The sequence below is a fragment of the Peromyscus californicus genome, unplaced genomic scaffold, assembly GCF_007827085.1.
Source record: "Peromyscus californicus insignis strain IS unplaced genomic scaffold, ASM782708v3 Scaffold_10__1_contigs__length_136768540, whole genome shotgun sequence".
NCBI classification, from domain to species: domain Eukaryota; kingdom Metazoa; phylum Chordata; class Mammalia; order Rodentia; family Cricetidae; genus Peromyscus; species Peromyscus californicus.
Window position 1 is genome coordinate 67,515,908 of NW_026294391.1, and position 24,947 is coordinate 67,540,854.

Here is a 24,947-nt window from a genome sequence, read left to right on the forward strand (position 1 = left end):
AACTCCTCGGGGACGTCCCAAGCCCCGAGCTTGCGCACTCGGACTGCACCGGCGGCGGCGGCGGCGCAGCCCTCGCTGCGAGTCCGCGGGGTCTCCGAGCACAAACCCAGCGCGGGCTCCACGGTCGGCGTCGCGCGCGCGTGCGCGCCTTCCCCCTTTGGCCCCCTACCCTGCAGCAAGGGTTGCGTGACGTAATGCAACCTCAGCATGTAGGAGCGCTATAAAGCAGGACGAGGCGGCGCGCCTCCCAGACGCAGAGTAGCCTGTGATTGGCTCGGGCTGCGGAACCTCGGAAACCCGAAAGCTAGGACCTTCCAGGTCCACAGCTGCCGCCCCCCGCGGCACTTGAGAGCGCGGCCTCCGTCTGACTGGCGGCGGGGAAGGCGGTGGCGGCTGCGGCCCCGCGGCGGCGGCGGCGGCGGTGACAGGTAAGGGGACTCCTGAGGAGAAACTCGCGAGCGTCGGCTCTGCCACGCTCAGCGTGGCTCCGTGAAGGGGAGAGGCTCCCACCCAGCGTCTCGGGGAGGGCGAAGGGAACAATGGAAGTGGCGTCTAGTCCCCGAGCTTTCCCCTTAGCCGCCAGAGGAGTCCCGGCTTCCTCCGCCGCCGCCGCCGATCTGGGGCGGGAGAACCCTCGGGGAAGTGAGGGTCTCCTCCTCGGCCAGCCCCCTCCTCTCCTAGGCCGGAGCCCCCCCCCCCCCGCGGCGGGGGGGGGGAAGCTCGAGCCGTCGTTTGGGCCGTCGGTGGTTTAGGGTGACAGGAAAATGGCGGAAAACAAAACGGTGGAGAGTGCGGCGTCCCCTTGGCATTTTTCTCTTAGCGACCCCCCCCCCACACACACACACACACCACCACCACCACCACCTCCAGGATCCGCTCGCCCGCGCCCCGCGGCGCGGCGTTTTGCTCGCTCGCTGGCTCGCGGGCGGCCGCGGCTGACAGGAGCCTTCGGCACACGCCCGAGGGCGAGCGGGCTCGGCCAGGGAAGTGGCCCGGGGCCGGGCGTGGGAGGGAGCCGGGAGCCAGAGCCGTCAGAGCCGGGCTGGGGGGGGGGGGGAGGAGGGGGGGTGCCGTGTGTGCGGCAGCCGTCGCCTCGCCTCCGACACCACCATTTTGCTTGGCGGCGGGGCTCCCACGTACGGCGGCGGCGGCGGGGCCGCGGGAGCGAGGGGCGGCGCGGGGTGGGGGCAGCGCCCGTGACCGCTGCGCCGCGGGAGAGCGGGGAGGGCGACGCGGGGGGGGGGACACGACTCCTCCTCGCTCGGGGCTCGCCTCTCCGCTGCCAAGGCTCTCTTGTTCTTGGTCGCTGGAACATCAGTCTCGGGGCGACATCGCAGAGGGCACGTGTGTGCGTTCTGCTGGCAATGATTGAAACTTGGCACGGTCGTGGGAAAGGGAGACTTCTGCGGGAAGAGTGCTGCGTCCAAAGCTGCAATATTGCTACTTGCCAGGGCTCCTTTGTCTATCTCTGCAAATACTACTTTCCCATTCTCTGGCTCAGCCGCCCTTACCGTTTCTCTTCTATCCCTCGCCCTGTTGACATCATGGAGAAGCTTGCCCCTGAACGAGTTGTTTAGAAGAGACAGATGAGAACAGAATTTGATTTTTGTGTTTTCTGCTTCCCGTGCATTGATAGAAGGATGTTTACTTGAAACATAGTTGCTTGGTTTATCTCGGTTCGATAAGCATGTGGGGTACACTCTTGAGAAGACGGAGTAGCTTGGCTACCTATTGGTTATTAAATACCATACTGCTGTTCCCTTACATTATTTATTATTGATCTTATTGAAACTTCCTATATGTGAAAAAGTATTGCACTTTATTTCTTTGCTATTTATACAGTGTGGTACTTTCCATAATATTTGCCCTGTATGTTGTAATTTTCACACTTCATTGAGTGCTAGAGCAGATTTTTCTGTATGGATTTGGCAAAAATACACCTTGCCCTTGGTTGTTCCTTACTTTCCAAATTAATGTGTTATAAAAATCCGATTTAAAGAAGATTTTTGCTTAAGCAGTAGAATTCTAAATGTAATATTTTTTATATTGTGGAATTTGGGGGAGGGGTCTGGTGGTGTCCCTCTGGCTGCTTTTTACACACACACACAGATTTGAGCACGTGAGCTTTCGCAACCTCACCCTACAAGTTGAAGAGTAGAGAAAAACATTCTTAAGTTGTGTAAGAGATTTGTTTAAAAATGTCTTGAAGTATCTAATTTGTATTTTCATAGTAGGTAAAGAACATTTTCCCAAAGAAAATGCATTGTTTTGAAGGAGAAAAATAAACAGAAATTTTGCAAAATTCACCTTACAATCTGTAAGGAAATCTACAGTTTCTTCAACCCACTTGTATAAAGGTGATTAACAAATTGCTTACTCTTTTCTTTAGTAATTATAAAAATTTAAACCATAGAGTGACATTTGTAATTGTCGTATTAGTTATCTGATAAAGAAAGCAAATGATAATTGAAGTCCACAAAGTATATTTTTAAGTGTCAAAAATAAATTTTTATGGCATTTTTATTTAAATGTATGGATAGACAGGTAATTTATGGGGAACTCTATTGGCCTTTTGTCCTTATCTTGGATACAGCAAGACAAAACATACTAATTTGAAAGAAAGGCAAAATATAGCTAGGAAGTCCTCCCAAATATCTAATTTTGTTCCCACATACTTTACCTAATAATTTTGGTACCTGGAAATAATTACCCACTGATATATAGAATATTTTTGCGTACAAAGCATACAATTCAAATGTTTAATAAGGAGTTTGTCTTCAAGATTCTTCTGCCTGTTTGGTAGCTATAGGACTTTACAGCAGAGGAAAAAAGCTTAGCCATACCCAGTACTTATTTTGTTTGTGTGGTATCGTTCTAAAATTTTCATTAATGACATAACCTTTGTGTGATATGGTTCAATTTAACAAGCACTTCTGAATGAAAATAAGATAAATACCTTTTAAAATTCACACAATTTTGGTTGTTTGGTTAGAATCTTTTGTTGCTAGGGCAATGCACATATGCAATTATAAGTATTACATGGAGTGAAAACATCTGGCTTTCTGTTTCATGTTGTCTGATTGTCTTAATATAGGAAATGAAACAGGTTGAGCTATTGCTTTAAAAACTTCCATAGAATAGCGTGATTTTATAAATCATTACTGGAAAATATAAGTTGAACAATTGCAAGCAAATGATATGCTTAAAGAGACAATGCTAAATGTTTGTATGTGATTGATCTTATCTTTACCATATTTAGGAAGCAGTCATGTTTCATGATTCCTCAAAACTGTGAGACAAGAGAATGTAGTAGAGTGAGGCCAGAAGTCCTTACTGGTTCAAAGAACTCCGGGGAAACTTGTGATAGAACATTTTGCATTATAAGTAGAGCCCCAGGAGCCAGAGGTGAATACAATATCCACAGAGCTCCGCTGCAGGGCTGATCTGGGTCTGGAAGAAATGGATGAGAGCTACTGGATGCCATTCACTAATACTAGACATCTGAGTCCTCTAGTAATGTATAAACATCCCAACTATTAATCTGTCATCATCTTATTTTTATTTATTACGTATATTTTAACTGGACCTCAGTCTTGCAGTTTTGTTCTTTTGCTTGTTTTTTATCACGTTCCAATGGCTCATCACCATAACTGTGGCTCATTTTCCGTTATCTTGGCTTTACTTCCACCTGCCTCTTTTATGTATGGTTCTCACATAAAGCATCTAAGCAGTTTTGGGTTTTTCTTTTCTTTTGTAATGAGCTTTGCATACCTGGTTGTAAGGCATATTTTCTATTGTATTTTTCTCAAAACACCTGACTTGGAGATAAATGTATCTAAACTATTTTTCAAACCATTTATTTTACAGATATTTGTGAATGAACTTTGTTAAGTATGGATTCAGGTGGTGGAAGTCTTGGATTGCACACTTCAGACGCTAGAATGGCCCATACCATGATTATGCAGGATTTTGGTAAAGCATTTTCTTTGTTGTACTTTATGTTTGTAAAGTATGAATATATTAAAAATAAACAAGGAAGTAGAATTACACTGAAATATTCCTTTACTAGGAAAATCAAATTGTACAGCTTATTTTCTTAAAGGCATATGTAAACAGTATATTTAAGATCATATAATTTGTTAGAAGTTTGAAATAAAGAAACTTGAGATATAAAGATAATATTTTACTAAAAATGAAAAACTCACTATGCATGAGTGCTGAATTGCATCAAGTTGTGGGATAGTATATATTAGTTTTCAGATGTAGAAAATGTTAAATCAGCTTTCTAAAATACATTTTAAGTTGTATTGTTCATAAAGCTAGAAAGGGAATGCTTCTATCAAAACAAAGGATTAAGATGATTATAAAGAGATAAAGGTAAGTCATGTATTTGGTAATTATGTTCAGATATCATTTCCTCAAGGCTGTTACTAATAAAATACACTTCTTTTTAAAAAGATTCATATGTGTGTGTGCTGCATGTGTGTAGGTGCCCACAGACTCCAAAAGCAAGCATTGCATCTCCTGGCGCCAGAGTTATGGGTGGCTCTGAGCTGTCTGACATGGATACTTGGAACTGAACTCAGGTCCTCTAAGAGGGCAGAAAACACTCTAACCTCTGAGAAATTTCTACAGTCCACTACCTTTTCCCTAATAAAAAATTCCTTAATTCTATGTCCAACTTTTTCAATAGCTTTAAAATAGTAATCATTTTTATGAATATATTAAGACTGCATTGATTGTCTAGAAAGGAACTAAATTTTGGGAAGATTAGTCTGAATTTTAGAGGAGATAGTGGTATCCAAATTAAAAGAGGCAGGAATGGGATCTTAAGAATTGAAGATGGCCGGGCGTTGGTGGCGCACGCCTTTAATCCCAGCACTCGGGAGGCAGAGCCAGGCGGATCTCTGTGAGTTCAAGGCCAACCTGGGCTACCAAGTGAGTTCCAGGAAAGGCGCAAAGCTACACAGAGAAACCCTGTCTCGAAAAACCAAAAAAAAAAAAAAAAAAGAAAAAAAAAAAGAATTGAAGATGATATAGGAATAAAAGTAGAAAACAGAAATAATAAATGGTTGTAAGAAGGACACAGGCCCCATAGGGTCATGTGGAATTGATGAAGCTGAAATCAGTGATGGGGGACTAGAACTAATGATACTTTGCTTGACTAAGAAAATACTACTACTATTCTCAGTATGGCTTAATATGCCATTTTAAAGTTCACAGTAATAAGAATTAGAGGAACTGTATTCTAGTCTTGACAGTGGTGTTCTCTAGGTTATAAACTTGGCTGAATTATGGATCTACTTTTATAATGAGGAGGTCTGTAATTCTTTGGCATTTGTCAGATAAATACAGCTGGTTACCTCAAGGTTGAATTTCGTAAGGACTGAGATGATAGTTAAAGTGATATATAAAGGACTCATGGATTTATTCTCCTGAAAGATGAGTGAGCTTTGTTGTTTATGCATAATTTCGAAATGATTTGGGGTGAGTGAAAAAGTACAAGAATTGTGATAGTGAATTGATTGGTGTGAGGATTTTAAAAAGTTATTAAAGCACATGTTTGGTTATGTCTATTAGGGTGTTTTTTTTTTTTACACAGGATTAAATAAGAGGAAAAACTCACCTTACATATAGGCATCATCATCCAACATACTAGGGGCCTAGATGCAATAAAATAGGAAGAGTGGAGAATGCCAGCTACCACAGGCATAGTCTCCTTCTGCTTCCTTTTCTCCATGAGGTTAGCTGCTTTGCTCTACTACATGCTCCCTGCCATGACATTCAGCCTCTCCCACTTGGGTCCCAAAGCAATGGAAACAGGCTGAAATCTCTGAAACTGTGAGCCAAAATGAATCTTTTAAATTTTCCTCTCGTGTTTAAATCACAGTAATGAAAGAAGTGACACAGGAAAAACTATAGAAGAAAGGAAATAAAGTTAAAGATAGATTTATTTTTTTGTCCTTAAAAATCTTGGCTGGGGAGTTCATAAGCTTTAAAATGCTAAAACCACTTATGTTTCAGTTTAGGTTATAGACTAGAGGGGTACTTGAATTTCAATATACTAAACACACTTTCATTTTAGATGTCAACTTTGTAACCTCCTCAGTATGTTGAGGTTTTCTTATATGTAATATTTTATTTACTTTTAGATGCTGGGAAATAGGAGCTACATATTGAATTACTTTTATACAAATATTTTTTCTTTTTCATTGAGATAAAATTCATATGCTATACTGTCTACCCCTTTTAAAGTTAATTTTTAAAGTAGTTATTTTTATTTGTATGTATATGTGTGTGTGTGCATGTATGCCACATGTATGTTGGTACCTGTGAAAGTCAGAAGAGGGCATCAGATCCCTTGGAGCTGGTGTTACAGGCAGTTATAAGCCACTGAAAGTGCTTGCTAGGACTGAACTCAGGCCCTAAGGAAGAACAGTAGGTGTTCTCAACTGCTGAGCCATCTCTTCAGACCCTATTTTAAAGTTTATAATTCCATATTTTAGTACAATTAGAGAATTATACAGTCATCACCAGTTTAATTTTCAGGAATTTGTTATCCTAAAATTTATCTCAAAATTTTTAAATATAAAAATTAAATAAAAGCCCTCATAGTTATTAGTAGTTATTGCCTATCCTTTCTGTTTCCACCAGTTCTTAACAACCAGTAATTCAATTTATGGATTTACCTATTCTGAAAAATTCCTATAAATACAATCATGTAATATATGGCCTTTCATGCATGGCCTCTTTTTACTTTAACACATTTTCATGTGTTATTTATGTTACTGCACATACAAACATATAACTCCTCTTTTATTACCAATTGATATGTTATAGGTGGTCACATTATGGCTGAAAGAAAAGTTTTCATTTGGTATATCCTGTGTTGTTCAAGGAAGGAGTAAGAGGATGGGAAAGTTTGAGACCTACTTCCAATTTTAGTTGGCATTGTCATAGTTATCTGAAGGCTTCTCTAAAGTGAACTAATGTAAATATTTTATGTCAGAAAAAAGTAGAGAGCTACTTTTTGTTATAAACCTATTTATGATTCAAACAGCTTAGTTGTGTTTTTGAAATAATAAGTTATTTTAAATTCCATTTTCATGATCACTTAAATTGAAATGGGTAAATCAGTGCCAACTGAATTTTTATATTGTGGCAATATTGTTACTCTTAATTATAGTGAAATCAAGAATTGCTAATATGAGTATGTTTACTCATTTATGGATTTACGGTTTGTGATGGTTCTGTCCTATAATATGTTAGGTTTCCAATTGTCCTTAGTAAATAGATTTTGAAATTTTTGAAGTTATTCAGCCATGTAAATTCTGAAAGGTTCTCATTTGAGACTATGGGATGAATATTGTATAAAAAATTGGAAGAACTAATTTAGAAGCTATGAGATCAATTTCTTTTGAAGGATGATTAAGATTTAAAATTTTACAATATTGTGTCATATAATATTTTTGCTGATGTTTGAGTACAGTGATTGTCCTTACAGTCAGTGGCATTGAGTTTAATAGTTGTTTAAGATTTTAGTGTTGCAAAGGTAAGTGTTGCTTTGAAACTTAAATAGCAAAATGGCCTTAGATACTAGTCCAAGACAGACTGTTAAGAAAGATTTTTTGCTATAACTCTAATGGGGTGCCATATAACCTTTGAACAAATTCTCATAAAATGGAAAATATTTTGTCAGAATTTACTGTTTATTGTTACATATTTATCTCATTGGTTCACATTTGAAAGATGATTGTTTATCATTTGTAAATTTTTTAACTAGTAAGATAAATTCTCTATGTCATTAGGTGCTGCTTAATAAATTTTTTAAATAATATTTAAATGAGTTTCTATGTGATAGCTCTTTTAATTCTTCTCAAAATATTACTGTGGTAATGCCCTATTTCCTTAATTTTATAAATCTCTCTTTTAAAACTTATCTAGGATAAGAAACAACTTTTCCTCCTAGGAGAGTAGAAGAAGAAGAAAATAATATTACAACCCTGAGTCAAAGAATGAATACAGCCAACCTCTCTATAATATAGTTTTGGGGGGCTAGCTGGATGGTTTAGCGAGTAAAGTGCTCTCCATGAAAGCCTAACAACAACCTGACTTCAATTCCTGGTTAAAGGCGAGAACCAATTCCACAAAAAAATCTACCCAGATTTTGTATGCACAACAAGAATAAATACAGTTTTTAAAGAAAAAACATTTTTTCTTCACATGTAAGATGGAGATAACACTCACATTATTTTGAGGATTAAACGAGATTGTATGTATGTATATGTATGTATATGCTTCATCTCACACACACATAGTATAAGATTGCTTGAGGCATTATTAATTCATAATAAATACTACTTATGTGTATCTGAATTAATGACATTTTAAAGACTATTTCTCCCACTCTGAACATTCCTTAGTTGCAGGTAGCTCCTTGTGTAGGGTTGACCCTTTGTGTCTATTTTGGTATGTCTGTTATGCTCTTTTGATGTAATTTAGGTTTTAGGTGAAAATTGAAGAATGTTGAGATGGATTTAGAATAGTTGAAAGGGAGGATGGGTGTGTTGGCATGTGCCTGTAATTCCAGAACTCCCGAGGCAGAGTCAGGTCAATCACGAGTTCCAGGTCACCCTTGACTTCATAGCCTCCCGAGGCAGAGTCAGGTCAATCACGAGTTCCAGGTCACCCTTGACTACATAGCCAGTTTGAGACCAGCTTGAACTGCATGGGGCCCTGCTTCAAAAATCAGTACAATAATAATGATCCCAAGACCTCTGTTGAAAAATCAGCTTTCTTTTCATTCTTAGCTTTTTATCATTGCTGGTAGAAACTGGTTTCCAGCTTTAACTAATATCCTGATGAATTGATTATAAATAGTGAGCATTGTATATCTTTACTAGTGTCTCCCTTTACATTCTTTCAGATAGTACTTTAAAGGAAAGTGATTGTTATGTTAAAAAGGCTATCTACTGCATCATACATTATAAGTAGACCCACAAACTCTTAATTTACTGTACCACCTCAGCGTGGCTAAACTGAAAATTGCTCATGAAGAGAGTTTACTCTCTTTCAGTATTTACAATGGAAGTGGGAGTTGGTGCTTACTATGCTTCTCAAGAGCAAAATTAAAGTTTTCTCCCTGTTGCAAACTTATTAATATTATCAGGCTAAATCTTAGTCTAGTATGAATTAAGATTCTTTTCTCCTAAATCAGGTGTTAAAAGATTCTAAGGTTTTGGATAGCAATTCCTTTAAGTTAAAGAATTTCTTGGGAATTCTATGGTTATATGTTTTGTGATATAATGTAGTATTAACTCGTAACAGTATCCCTTTGTGTTTCTCATTTTGCTTTCATTTTTTTCAAGAAATATATAGTCATAGGAAGTAAGAAAAATTAGTGTAGTAAGGTCTTATATACCTTTTATTCATCCCCCCCCCCCAATGCTGGTATTCTATTTATCAATAGTACAATACCAAACCCAGAAAATTAAAGTTTTAGGTAATTCCTGTTATCTAAAACCATATACCTTGTTCTTTTTTCTATCTTTTGGGCATACATTCATTTGTGAATTTTAAATTTTTTCATTTGTTCCTTTTTTAAATTTTACATGTGTATACCTTGCATTTTGACTACTTTTACCTCCTACTGCCTACCACCCACTCTTCCCCCCAACAAATTTATTTCTCATGTTCATTCTTCATTTCACTTTGTGACTCACAAAGATTATTCAGGGCCATTGTGCGGTGGGGTGTAGAGCTATCCTTTGGAGCCTGGTGGGCTCAGTAGAGGTTATACAAGTAAAGACAGTGATTTCCCTCTCAAATATAGCCAATAGTTCACAGGTCAAGGATAGATCCCTGTGACCCCCTTCTCCCTTCTTTGACTGTTGATAGGACTGGTCTTGTGGGGGAAAATGCAGGTAACTACTGTTACCTTCACCCTTTCTTTAGTTCTTACAGACATCTTTACCTCTTCTTTAATGTCTTCTTAGCCTTTGGAGGGGTGATTTAAGGGAATTGTTTAAGGATGGATCCACATCTGTCATTTATTTTCTTGATTTTGAGTAGCAGGTCCAAGTCAGGATAAATTTCTGGAGATTTATTCTGGTTGTTGGTTATATCAGTACCTTATTCCTATTTATGACTAAGTATTGTTCTGTGGTAAGGATGTGCCAGGATTGATTTAACCACACATTTATCTGCTGATGGATTAATATTTGGATAGTGTTTATTTTTTTACTATTATGAGTAATAACTGCTATGAACTACTATGAACATTGAAGTATAGTTTCTGTGTAAACATGTTTTACATTTTCTGGGGAGAAATGTCCTAGAGTACAATTGTTGCTTTGTATAAAAAATGAATATTTAGTTTTGTCAGAAACTGCCAAACTATTTTTCTGAATGACTGCTAACAGTTTACATTCCCCCAAATATATAAAACATACATTTTCTCTGTCTTCATCAGCGTTGTTTTTTATTTTAGTTATTTTAATTTTAATGTTTTGCTGTCTTATAGCTTTTTGCTTTTAAATAACAGTAAATTACTTTTAAGATCTTAACTTAGATTTTTTTTTCTTCTTTACACTGGTATCTAACCCAGTTGCTAATCAGTGACGATTTTTTATTACAGTTAAATTACCAACAATGCTTCTTAAATTATATATATACATTTATCAAGACATATAATAATATTTTAATTATTTTGTAGTAGATATTTATTAAATATATTTTATTAATAAAATAACTTTACCCTTTTTTGAATAATTGTTTGTATTGTAGTGGCTGGAATGGCTGGTACTGCACATATCGATGGAGACCATATTGTTGTTTCAGTTCCTGAAGCTGTATTAGTTTCTGATGTTGTCACAGATGATGGGATAACTCTTGATCATGGCCTTGCAGCGGAAGTTGTCCATGGGCCTGATATTATTACAGAAACTGATGTAGTAACAGAAGGTGTGATTGTCCCTGAAGCTGTACTTGAAGCTGATGTTGCCATTGAAGAAGATTTAGAGGAAGATGATGGAGATCATATCTTGACTTCTGAACTAATTACAGAAACCGTTAGGGTACCAGAGCAGGTTTTTGTAGCTGATCTTGTTACTGGTCCTGATGGACATTTGGGACATGTGGTCCAAGATTGTGTTTCAGGTGTTGACTCTCCCACAATGGTATCAGAAGAAGTTCTTGTAACTAATTCAGATACAGAAACTGTAATTCAAGCAGCTGGTGGTGTTCCTGGTTCTACTGTTACAATAAAAACTGAAGATGATGATGATGATGATGATGTCAAGAGCACTTCTGAAGACTACTTAATGATATCTTGTAAGTGAAACATAAAGTCCATTACTTGGGAGATTAATTTCTATAATCTGGAAGGTATTCTGGGATCAAGGATATATTTCATAAAAGCAATAGAAGGAATCATTTGAAAATAATTTCAAAGCTGTAGTGTTGAGATACTTTTTGAGTTTACTTATATTTTTAATATACTCTACCTGTATTTTTAATATACTCTGAAATAGCACACCAAAGTAAAAATGAAAAGGCCAACTGATGTCTTAGAATGGAAATGTGTGTTTGAAAGGCTCAATAGAAACATTAACTCATACAAAATTTCAATGATAAATTTGTATTTCAAAATGAGTAAATTATGTAATTACTGCTTTTTAAAGACATAACAGGTGCTGGCATTGCTATCATGCCCAACCTGGAAATAATTTGCCAGTAAATACTTACATTTTCTTTAAGAGAATGAGGTGCACTATTAAGATTGTGGGAATGATATTACGTATTCATGCATGTATGTGGCTTATTGGGGCAACTCCATATTTAAATACTAACTTGACGTGAAAAGCAACGACCATCATATAAGATGGTATAGGAAAATGTATTAGTTTCTCTATATTAAAATAAGTGCAGTATGCATTCAAAAATTACTCATTAAATTAAACCAGTATTAAAGTGCTAGAAAGTTTAAACATCATGTTTTATAGGTAATCATAATTTTATTGATGTACCTATCAGCGGTAAACTCAATAGCCTTGTGGCTTTAAAAAGGAGGCCATCAATTTGGGGAGGTGTGAAGAGGGCATGGGAGACAGAGATGAGGGAAATAATGTAATTATATTTTAATCAATTTTTAAAAATGAGTATTACACTGTATATTGTGGTAAAATGGAATTTTAATCAAATTGTGCCAGTGATCTACAAAAGAATATTGAATACTTCTAGCCTTTTCAGTGCTAGCAAACAATGTACCTTACTTATGTTCTTGTCTTTAATGCTAATAGAATTTTGTAGGGATGTTATATTGCTCACTTAAAGGTGGGTTCAGAAACAATAATGTGCTGTATGCCTTAAAATAGCCAAACAAATTTAAGCTTGAATCTTTTAAGTATTCAATTTGGATCTATGTTAAGAACAGTCACTGAAAGACAAGTGGTGGCGCATTCCTATAATCTCAGTACTGGAGAGTCAAGGTAGGAAGTTAGCAAGATCCAGGCCTACATGGAAGGCTTACATAGTTTTCAAGCTTGGGCTACATAGAAGCAGTCCTATATCCTAAAAATGGGAAGAAAAAAATATGTGAGAATTTATTTCTTAAAGTCATTTTGTTTCCTAGTAGAACTTTGTCAATGTATTTTCTGTAACTAAGAATATAGAATAAATATTAGTAAAGCTGATGGCTAACCTCTTCAAAGTTCATACCAGTTTTAAAAATAACTATCATTTATGGGCTAAAAATACAGAACAAACTCAGTTGCTTTATACATTTCAAAATTGTTCATTCTGAGATGCTTAATCTAGGCAGGAATCAATGGGTACATTAAATATTAAGCGTATGAAGTTTTTTTAAGTAGAAGTGAAATCAGAAATAATGCTAACAGAAAAAGTGGTGAGGGTATATTAAATTAGTGTGTTCTATGGTCACTTAATCCATTTATGTGTAATAATGACATATTTTCAAGCAAGAGTATTTTCTTATTTTTAACAATTTTCAAATATTCCAGCTTCCAAAATTTGTATTTTTGACTTTTAAAAAGTTTTCTATAAATCCCATTTTCAAATCCATGAATGAACAAGAGCTTTTTCCTTAAAAGTTAACTTATTGTTTCTATGATCTAATCATTTTATTTGCTATTTATAAGAAAAACTATTAAACAGATAACATATAGCTCATCATCTTAATTCATGACATTGTAACCCCAGAATTGCTAAAAATACAGTAAATATGATTAGGAGCTATGGTGGAACAGAAATATTTAGATCATTCTTATGTCATTTGAGTGCTATCTTTCATTAGCAATAGTATATTCAAACTTTTAAATAGAATGAAATTATTTATATTTAAACAAGAAGATAAAATAGCTTTTCAGTGTTAAATAATTTGTGAAGTGCATTCCTTGTTTTCCATTTCATACGAACAAAACAACGTTTTTGATGACATCAAACTTGACACTGAATTCCGGAAAATGTAGATTTTGATTCATTTAGATCTGCCTGAATTTTTAAGAAGTACCAAGGTTATAGCTCTTTAATGCATTTTATTCTCTTTTCCATAGTTCTAAAATTATTAGATATATTCAAGGGCTTCAGTATTTTATGTTTCATATGTGGTATTCTGAAATCTGTAAGGGCACAATTTTGGTTTAGATTATTCTTCAGTTTTTATAGGAACAGGATTGAAATTAATATGGTAGAGACATAATATTTAGAGAATATATTGCTTGAATATGACTTACAGCTGCTTTAAGATTATTAATAGAATTTATATTTCATAGTTCATATAGAGTATTCATGTGACATGTTGTGTCTTCCTCAGAAACTGTAGAACAGAATAAAATTGTACATATATATTGAAAATCTTTAGTAGTAGTCTCAACTGTGGTTGCTTTGCCTTTCTGTCTGGTTTTTTTCATATACTCTGAAGCATCAGGTTTTTAATAAGGAAAAAGTATCATGCAGTTATGTATTATCTTTATTTCTGATTTTAAAACAAAGCATATACTTAGACACACAAAATTTGTGTTTTGAAATTATCTTTAATGCCTCAACCCATATTTGAGCTCTTAGATAATATTTTCATGATGATTTATGAAAAGTCCTTTTTATTAAAATCATTTGGATATGTTCTATTTCATTGTTTAAAATAATTAATTTGATAAATTAATTAGTTTTAGAAACAACTGCTTTTTAGTTTAGGATTTGTTCATGTGAACTTATAACTCATGTATTTTTTTTGTTACATATTTTGGATAGGATTTTACTTAAAATGCAGTCTATGCTTTATTTCATAATTACATGTGAAGCAAATACCTAAGTAGATACTACCCCAATTTTCTCATCTAAAGCCTGATGATTCATTGAATATAAGAACATCATATATGAAAAGGTAACGGCACAGTATTTGAAGTCACCACTTATATTTATGTTAAACTTGTATTCTCTATAGTTTTAAGGATAACAATATCACAGGAGCATTATATATGAACTGCAGTGAGTAGATATTCATAAACTGCCAAAATCATAAGTCGTATTCAAGAAATATGGCCTACCTAAACACATGCTTGCTATTTTAAATTTCAATACTTTTAATACAGAAGCATGTTTTGGGTAATATGTAATTTTAAATATTTTTATGTAATTTGATCCTTTGATATAGCTATCTTGAGTATTGGTATCATGAAACATAGCATTTTTAGTGACTGCATAATAGGTCACTAAGGGAATATAGTGGGTAGGTGGTTAAAATATTTTATTTTGCCATTATGCTTAATTCTTATTAAATGCCAGAGGTACTTTTTGACTGAAATCGTTTCCTTTATATTTTGCAGTGGATGATGTGGGAGAGAAGTTAGAGCATATGGGGAACACACCATTGAAAATCGGTAGTGATGGCTCACAAGAAGATGTTAAAGAAGATGGATTTGGTTCAGAAGTGATAAAAGTGTATATATTTAAAGCAGAGGCTGAAGATGATGTTGAAATAGGTACAAAGATATTTTAATTCCATGATATGAGAGACATTAGAATTCTTATCTTTCATGGGGATTGTTCCAAAATTCTCAAAAGACAAAAATGTTCATAGGCTTCTTAGTATATTTCTAAAGCTCTATATGAATATCTACATATGAAGTGGGAATGGGGACTATGTCATTTTTAGATTCTTTTCAATATGAAACTATTATGGCAGAAAATTTTAAAACAGGTGAAAATAATTGGGATTAGATTAAGGGTTATGATGAGTATTTAATAGCATTGATGACAGAGGCAGGTATTTTGAGATACCTTCAATGGCTTGTCTGATCTCCTTCTGCTTTGTTTCCTATGACGGCCGTAATGATCATGACTACCTAATAGGATTTTTATGAAAACAAAATGGGTAAATATATATAAAATTTTTATAGTGCTTGGCATATAAGTGTGACACAAATGTTAACACCTGAAATGAGAGATGAATGTTTATGGTAAAATTTACATGAATATATTAATGTATTTTGAAGTTTATTAGAATTTTTATACACCCTCTATATCCTCCTCATTATTACAGGGATTTATTCCATGATGTGTTTCTAGTTTACATGTGTTTTAATTTTTAAGGTGGGACAGAAATTGTCACAGAGAGTGAATATACCAGTGGACATTCTGTAGCTGGCGTGCTTGACCAGAGCCGAATGCAGCGAGAGAAAATGGTTTACATGGCAGTTAAAGATTCTTCCCAAGAAGAGGATGATATCAGTAAGATAAAAGGGCACTGCAAAGAAGCAATGATAAAACTTTAAAAGCAATTGATAACAATAGATGTACTAAATAAGAACAAAGTTTAAAAAATAAGCCATGCCGGGCGGTGGTGGCGCACGCCTTTAATCCCAGCACTCGGGAGGCAGAGCCAGGCGGATCTCTGTGAGTTCGAGGCCAGCCTGGGCTACCAAGTGAGTCCCAGGAAAGGCGCAAAGCTACACAGAGAAACCCTGTCTCGAAAAACCAAAAAAAAAAAATAAATAAATAAATAAATAAAAAATAAGCCATTTCTGGCTGGGCAGTGGTGGCGCACGCCTTTGATCCCAGCACTCGGGAGGCAGAGGCAGGTGGATCTCTGTGAGTTTAAGGTCAGCCTGGTCTACAGAGTGAGATCCAGGACAGGCTCCAAAGCTACACAGAGAAACCCTGTCTCAAAAAACCAAACAAACAAACAAAAGCCATTTATTTCAAATATTTAAAAGAAAGAGTCCTTTTAGACATTCCTGAACCAATACATTACTCAGAAAAGGATACATGAACTCTACATTTCAAATACTATGTTACAAAAGATGAAGAATTTATTGTTTTTGATGTAATGAAGTTCACAAATATATAGAAATTGAATCATATATTATACATTATGTCTATATAATTACATCTGTTTAATTGGGGCTGGAGAGGTGGTTCAGTAGTTAAAAGCACTCACTATTCTTGCAAAGGACCCAGGTTCATTTTCAGTTCCTATGTCTGGCAGATTATAACCACCTGTAACTCCAGTTCCAGGGGATCCAACACCCTTTTCTGGCTTATATGAGTCCAAGCACACATGTACTGCACATAAGCTCACATTGGAATATACACACATAAATTAAAAAAAAATCTTTAGATCTATTTAATTTCATTTACCTTTAATAATTCATCTCTGAGGTAGAAAATATTCCTGTTTTATAAGACAAATAAAGGCTCAGAGAAAATAAGTTGCCTAAGATTTGTACAGTACTAGAATTTGAATCATTGTCTAACTCTACTGCCAGTGTTTTCTCCACATGGCAGTAATCACTTTTGGCCTATCTGGATTTAGCAGTGGAAGGGCTAACTGGTTGATCTCCTGTCACTGAGAGGTTAGGTGGGTAAGTATTTACACAAGCCATTCTGCCAGGATCTTATTAATTTATTATGCTGTTCATGGGTAATTGTTATTAGGGTTTCTTGGGAGTGAGGACCACAGGATAAACTCTCTATTCAGATTTGCTTTCTTTGTCATGTCTCACACTTTTTGTTGTTTATTTTTCATTAAGACATTTTATTCTTTTCCTACATGGTCTTCATCTCATTATGCAGTCTTTCGCTCAGGCTACATCTTTCTCATTTCCATGCTGACAAAACACTATTTTGTTTTATCACAGAAGGGCAAGAGCCTCCTTTTCACAGAAATACCATGATAGTGCTATGTTCTATTTATACTACACTCTAATAACTACTCCTCAAATCTTTGTCTAGCAAACATAGAGAGCTGTCTACCCCCATATCCCAGCTGAAACTATCAAAACATTCAGGGAGAGTATTTGAATAGGGACAGAAAACGTTAATTGAAATAATGTTTGTTTCATCTCTAAATCTTATTATTTTTAACTTCCTGAGGAAGAGGCATGGTAGGAGATGGGAAACTGAGGCATAGGTTTAGCTAATGCCAGAATTCGGAAGGAATGTGGAAAACTTAGTCCAGTATCTTGTGGTTTTTAAAGAGGAGAAACTAGAGGATACCTTTCACCTCACTGTATTTACACATTTCTTCTATAGTAAATAGAAGATCCAAGTTTTTGAATCATAGTAAAAGCATAAATTGAATTCAATAACACATTTATGACATTAAATAGAAATAGTTTTTCACAGCATGTAAATTGTTTCTTTAGGTTTAAATTTTTTAACCCCAATATTATCTTTAAATGTCTTTTTTTTTCTCTCTGTGTAGTATTCTTAAAAGTCCTGCTTCTTGAAGAGGGTCTACTAATTCTTGAGCAACAGCATTTCATATTTATATTTGTACATATGTATGTATTTACATATATATAGTTTTACTCATTTTTAAAAGTTTGTTCAATAACTAGCATATTGATCATTATTCTTTACACATATGGTACTATCAAAATAGTGCAGGAAAGCATAAATTACTCTGTAGCAATATTTTTATGGAAAATATTTTCTGAGTTCCAAAAAATCTCTTAGGAACATTTATGGAATAACACTCCTTTTATAAATTTCCAGTGTCTTCTGGGTTGTAATACCCTCTTCAAGCACACATGTTTGTAAATGTAAAAGTCCTTTTTAGAGCCAGACATGATGGTGCATGGCTGTAATCCCAAGACACAGAAGGCTGAAGCGGTAGGAATGCTGTGGATAGGAATGCAAGTTTTAGACCAGCCTTGGCTGCAAAGCAAGACCTTATGTCGGAATGAAAAATAAAGAAGCCGTTTCATAGCACTTGTTTCTAATAACAGGAAGATAATAATTTGGGGAAAACAATTGTCTTCTAGAAGTACTAGCTCTCAAAAATACCTAATATAAACTTAATTTAAATTTGTGCATTTTGAAATTAACTAAGATGAAATCTTGAAAACCTAAAGAATTTTTTGCCCATTTATTAAATACTTGAGATTGTAAACAAGCAATTATTTCCAAAATTTAGGTTATGTTGAAATATCAAATGAACTGTACATGGAAATAATCGTAGGGGAAGAGGAAGGAACACTCCTTAAGATTCAGCTTGAGATCTCTGATGTTAATAAAACAGGTTTCCTTGTTGTCTATCCTGCATCATACGGTAGGACACTAGTATTTTTACCTAAGTACATAAAGTAGGTATTTACTATGCCTTTGAGAAATTAAATATTCTGTGCTATAATGTCACTGTGTGTTGGCTAATAGAATAAAATATTCTGCTGTGAATTAATTCATTTCCAGTTATTTTACATGATTTTTCTATCACATATCTTATGCTACTAAAGCTTGCTTAATGCATTTAGAAGGATCTGTTCTAAATCCTACCTGTATAAGTGAGCACCATAAGATATTTAATTTTCCTAAAATAGTATCTTCTTAAGATTAATCCTTCCCTTTTACAAAAACGTATTTCAGTTGTTGACACAAATAATAAAACCGAAGTTCTGGGACAAAAACAAATTCTCTAGCGTATATGTTAACTTATCGTTTTTTTCTTACCCCATTCTGCCTTTTGTTAATCTCATTTTTTTCTATAATGTATGCATTAAAAGCTTCTGATAAACAATGCATTAATTTATCCAAAGTTGTTTTTCTCAAAGTTTCATTCATTCAACATTCATTCAATACAGTCATGCATCTATTGAACATCTTCATTGCTAAGGGTACTCTGCAGAAATAGCTACTCAGTTTCCACTTAAAATTAAAACTGTTCTAGATGTTATCAGTTCTAATGAGTAGTCCTTATTTTCAGTGGAGAATATTATCTAACATGTAAGTTTCAATAAAAAATGTATTTCATTGAGAAATTGGGAAAAGTAAAAGTTTATAAGTTAAAATGTGATCTGGTAGTAGTTTCTCTAGGCAGTGTATCAGTTTATAACTAGTCCCTTCTTATAGATGAAAGAAGAGTTTCCCGAAGGTATGAAGATTGTCAAGCAACAGGTGAGAGAGCATTGTAAAGGAGATATAAGTTGTTTTGTTTTATATACAACTTGATAAGTAAAAAAGTTAGCTTATGTCTGTAGACTTATTTGTTGGACTTCACCTATTATAGAAGTTATAGAAGAGTTTGCCTCTTTTTAACAACCAACATTTATAAATACAAGTGTATTAATTTGTGAATGAAAAGCATTTTGGATTTCCCTGATGGTACAAATATTAGAGAATTTACCACATGGGTCATAAAAGGTTGCTATAGAAAAAAATTATACAAATTACTTGAAGAGAAAAAGAACAGTTGTTCTTATCAACCATTTGTTAATGTCATTCTTGGAGTGAGACTGCCTTCCTAATTTCTATGGCAAACATCTAATATGAATATATCATAAATTCATATCCCAGCTTAATAACTTTTCTAGTTTAACACCCTCTAGTGTTATTCCATGGTGGATCAGTTTCTTTTTCTTAAGGAGACTTTTTCTTATGACAAAGTATATAATTGTTCTGTTTCTTCTACTGAGTAACATTTGACTCTAAATTTTAATGTAAGTTAATAGAAATATATATTTATTGTGTGTGTGTGTGTGTCAGCATATATACTAGTCTGACAGTTTTGTAGATTTAAATTTTTAATGTATGTCTTAGTTATAGTTCTATTGCTGTGAAGAGCTGTGATCAAGGCAACTTTTATTAAAGAAAACATTTAATTGGTGACTTGCTTACAATTTCAGCAGATTAGTCCGTTATCATCATGTCAGGAAGCATGCTAGCAGGCAAACAGGCAGGCAGACTTGAGGAAGAGAACTTACATCCTGATCCACAGGCGCGGAGGCCAGCAGAGAGATAAACTGTGCTTAGGGTGGGGTTTTGAAACCTCAAAGTCCACCCCCACCTTCTTCTACAAGGCCACACTGCCTCCAACAAAGCCACAGCTCTTAATCCTTCCCAAACAGTTCCACTAACTGGGACCCAAATATTCAAACATATGAGCCTATAGGGGCTATGCTTATTCAAAGTATCACAATGTATTTGTATGATATGATAGATTTGCGAGAACTGGTTTTATTAAAGACTTTATTTTGTATGCATTGGTCACATTGAAATTGTAGCAAATTACCTGCCATGTCTATTTTAATACCTGAAGTCAGTCTAAATAATAACTTTAATATCATAAAACATACATGTAGCATCTATTTTACATATAATTACCACGACTATATTGGTTCACTTAGTTATGTATGTTCTTTGCTGAATCCCTTTAATTTTATCAGGTTCTATTCATAAGTTAGTCTGATGACATAATTTGTATAGTTTCTTAAAATAAAGTTTCTTATGTTACATCAATCTTACCAGTTTATTTCTTTAGGATGGTTATGTTGAAATAACTTAACTTTGTGTGCTAACTTACTCAGTGTGCTTGCATGTACACGAGAGGATATGGATTAAACTAAGGAGAATGAGAAAATGTGTATACTTTCTGAAATTTAATACCATAACTTAACACCATATCACATCAATTAATTTGTCTAACGAAACCCTGAAACTATAAATATATACATTGAACAGTTTACCTTTTTGTTTTCAGGAAACACTTTTGACTCAGCATTAGAAAACAGAAGCACTACAGCAGCACAGTACCTTCAAATTTGTGATAGCATTAACACAAATAAAGTACTTAAACAAAAAATCAAGAAGAGGAGAAGGGGAGAAACAAGGCAGTGGCAAACAGGTAAGATACTTCTGTTTTGTGAATAGTATAGTCATTTGAGATGTACAATTTATGTAATACAAGGAGGAAAACCAATGTTTGCAAGATAGTTATTCCCCCATATAGCCCTGTATATTCTATAGATAGCTACATATATATTAAGATTTATTTTAATTTGGGGTGTGTGTGTGTGTGTGTGTGTGTGTGTGTGTGTGTGTGTGTGTGTGTATGTACACCACATGTGTGCAGGTATTTGTGGAGGCCAGAAGAGAGTGTTGTATCCCTTAGAACTGAAGTTGTAGGCAGTTGCATGCAGCCTGACATGGGTGCTGAGAAACAAAAATCCTCTACAAGAGCAGCAAGTGTACTCAACTGTTAAGCTGTTTCTCCAGCTCTGATATTAAATTTTAGCAGCTTGATTGATGCTTTTAAAATGCTTTTTCCTCCTTATTCAAAAGATATTTTAAAGACAAATTTCATATGGTTTAATTATAAAGGTGTTTTAGTCCTCTTTTTAATATATTTCATGCCGTAGATGAGTAATTTACAATAGAGAGACACTCATTACTCAGTAGGCAACATTACTAAAAAAATTTTATAGTATTTCTATCTTATAAGGCTTTTATTGAAGTAGTATTTTCACATAGTGAATTTCAACTAGTTTCAGAAACCTGTTTTACAAAATAGTTTAAAGCAGTGTGATCAATGTCACAATTTCCTTTTTTTCCCCCATGCAGCTGTTATAATAGGGCCTGATGGACAACCCTTGACAGTATACCCTTGCCATATTTGCACAAAAAAGTTTAAATCCAGGGGATTCTTAAAAAGACACATGAAGAATCATCCTGATCATTTGATGAGAAAGAAATATCAATGTACAGATTGTGACTTTACAACTAACAAGAAAGTGAGTTTCCATAACCACTTAGAAAGCCATAAGCTCATAAACAAAGTTGATAAAACCCATGAATTTACAGAATACACTCGAAGATACAGAGAAGCTAGTCCACTGAGTTCAAATAAACTCATCTTAAGAGACAAGGAGCCGAAGATGCACAAGTGCAAGTACTGTGATTATGAGACTGCCGAACAAGGACTGTTAAACAGACATTTGCTGGCTGTTCACAGCAAGAATTTCCCTCATGTTTGCGTTGAGTGTGGAAAGGGTTTTCGTCATCCTTCTGAACTTAAGAAACATATGAGAACCCATACCGGTGAGAAGCCATATCAGTGTCAGTATTGTGTCTTCAGGTGTGCAGATCAGTCAAATCTGAAAACTCACATTAAGTCTAAGCATGGTAGCAACTTGCCATATAAATGTGAGCATTGTCCTCAAGCATTTGGTGATGAAAGAGAGCTTCAACGCCATCTGGATTTGTTTCAAGGACATAAAACACACCAATGTCCTCATTGTGATCATAAGAGCACCAACTCAAGTGACCTTAAGCGGCACATCATATCTGTCCATACCAAGGACTTTCCTCACAAATGTGAAGTCTGTGATAAAGGTTTCCATCGTCCTTCAGAGCTTAAAAAACATAGTGATATTCATAAGGGTAGGAAGATTCATCAGTGTAGGCATTGTGACTTTAAAACATCAGATCCATTTATTCTTAGTGGTCATATCCTTTCAGTTCATACTAAGGATCAGTCATTGAAGTGTAAACGGTGCAAGAGAGGGTTCAGGCAACAGAATGAGCTGAAAAAGCACATGAAGACGCATACTGGAAGGAAGATTTACCAATGTGAATATTGTGAATACAGCACCACAGATGCATCTGGCTTTAAACGACATGTGATTTCAATACATACAAAAGACTATCCACACAGGTGTGAATTCTGCAAGAAAGGATTCCGAAGACCATCAGAAAAAAATCAGCATATAATGAGGCACCACAAGGAGACTCTTATATAGTAAGATCAGTATAAGGAAAAAAGTTATTTACAAAATAAGATTAAGATATGCTATTTGGGAGGAGAATCTTACTGTTTTATCTGGTTTCAAAGCTTGATATTAAGTCATACCTTTACATTCTTTGTATTAAAGATCTTAAAATATTTGGATTAAAAGGGTAATCTCATAGCCCTTTGCAAATTACATAAAGAATTTAAGAAGCACCATAGGATGGTTGCAGAGGGACTTAATTGTGTATTAACAGTATTATATGCATAACTAAACTACAGAGGGGAAAGTTAAGACACCTTATTTGAGTGGTAACACTAGAGTAAGTGTTTCCGAAAGGAGAATACATAATTGATTTAGAAATGCTTTGCTGTAGCAAGCAGCCTCACTTTTATGCAATTTTAGAAATGGGGTGGGCAAAGAAAATGCAGTCATCCATCAGTCACTTAGTCATTGAGCCTTTTATATTGTACCTGGACATTGGATTCCAGAAATGGCAAAAGTTTTGTGTATTCGTTACAAGGAATCTCACTGAGAAACCAAGTTATATTCATTCAGTACTAGTAAAAAAAAGAACTTCAGAGTTGCTGATATTTTATCACAGGATAGGATGTTTAAAACATAGCATTCTGTACTGAAATCTGAAGTGAAATATAAGAAATAAAGTTCCAGTTTTGATGTTCAAGTAGATTCAGTATGGCATATATGATAAAAGTGTATTTGAGTCAAATGTGGCTTTCTAAAATGGATGCAACTATGTTACAAAGTCAGCACTATGTTTCTTATAATCTAAATATTAAATTGAGAGAACAGTTTTCTTAAATATTAAAATATTTAGAATTTTTAGGACAGTTTTAGTAAGTATGACTGTTCAAGTCTTACTTGCTGTAATGTTTAAAGGTGCAATTTTATGCCATTATTGAAAAGTTTGATTTTTAAAATCGATATACCATATTCTTAACATGAATTTTCAATGAGGCGGTATTTATGCAGTAGTTGACAGAACAATATGCTGCCAATAGAGTTTGGAGGTGGATATTCAGTTTACAGTGTATAAATTTAAAATATGCATCCCTTTAACAACGCTTTGTGTTAGCATGCTGCAAATCAAAATGGCGCTTAATATTAAAAGCTGGTGTAGGGAATTTTAATGAAAATCCTGTTCATAAATGTAATGCATATGATGTGTACTTTTAAGTTTTAGTTGGCTTAATTTAGTTTATATTCAGCTGTTCAGCATAATTAAAATGAAATTTTTCTTCATGCTATAATTGTGGCTTTGTGTTTTAAGTAATATTCACCTTTCTGTTTTTGCACCAGATAAGAATCAGTTACTTGAAAATAAATTTTTTTATCTTTCTTAACTTCAGAATACTAAATTTGGAAAATCTACTAAACTTGTGTGTTATGTGGCTGTAAATGATGTACACGCTGTAAAATAAGATTGTTACTGTTATGTGGACTTATTATTTCTAAATGTTACTCATTGAAATGAGCATACAATAAAAAGCATTTATTGCACTTCAAAGTTTTATAAAATTTATTTTATAAGTTGTGTTATAATGTGCATTCCTGATTAAGGATTTCTCACTTAAACTTTCTCTTAGGCAGTTTGATCTTTTAAAAATATCTTGTTCAATTTTGTGCATTAGTTAACATGAGCTGGGATTTAAACAGTTAACAATGATTATGGCATGTTTATTCCTTAAAACTAGGTATTATTTGATAAAACCATGATGGAAGACTTTAAGTAAAAGTGCACATTTTAAGACCTGAGATTGACTATTAGAAAGGAACCTAAAAATTCTTAAACTGTTTACATGATCTTGTTCTGAGAAATGAATATATCTAGTAATTTTCCCAATATACATTCAAAAGATAAAATATTGCTTCAATCATTTGGGAAATGTTTCTGAAAATAAGCAT

At 35.0% G+C, this 24,947-nt stretch overlaps 1 protein-coding gene across 7 annotated transcripts; it reads left to right on the plus strand.

Moving 5' to 3' along the window:
• Positions 1-54: 54 nt before the first annotated feature.
• Positions 55-24,542, plus strand: Znf711 (zinc finger protein 711). Of its 7 annotated transcripts, XM_052734979.1 has the most exons (11): positions 55-428; positions 2,232-2,357; positions 3,260-3,513; positions 3,868-3,972; positions 10,786-11,331; positions 14,844-14,999; positions 15,610-15,747; positions 18,437-18,582; positions 19,356-19,413; positions 20,996-21,139; positions 21,856-24,542. In XM_052734979.1, the coding sequence occupies exons 4-11, from the start codon at positions 3,894-3,896 to the stop codon at positions 23,031-23,033; spliced, it is 2,445 nt and encodes an 814-aa protein (XP_052590939.1). In that variant the 5' UTR covers positions 55-428; positions 2,232-2,357; positions 3,260-3,513; positions 3,868-3,893; the 3' UTR covers positions 23,034-24,542. The 7 variants fall into 7 exon arrangements, with proteins under 7 accessions (XP_052590939.1, XP_052590911.1, XP_052590921.1 ...); XM_052734951.1 differs by lacking the exon at positions 18,437-18,582 and having other exon boundaries at positions 57-428; positions 3,260-3,405; positions 19,369-19,413; XM_052734943.1 differs by lacking the exon at positions 18,437-18,582 and having other exon boundaries at positions 58-428; positions 3,260-3,518; positions 19,369-19,413.
• The last annotated feature ends 405 nt before the right edge of the window (positions 24,543-24,947 follow it).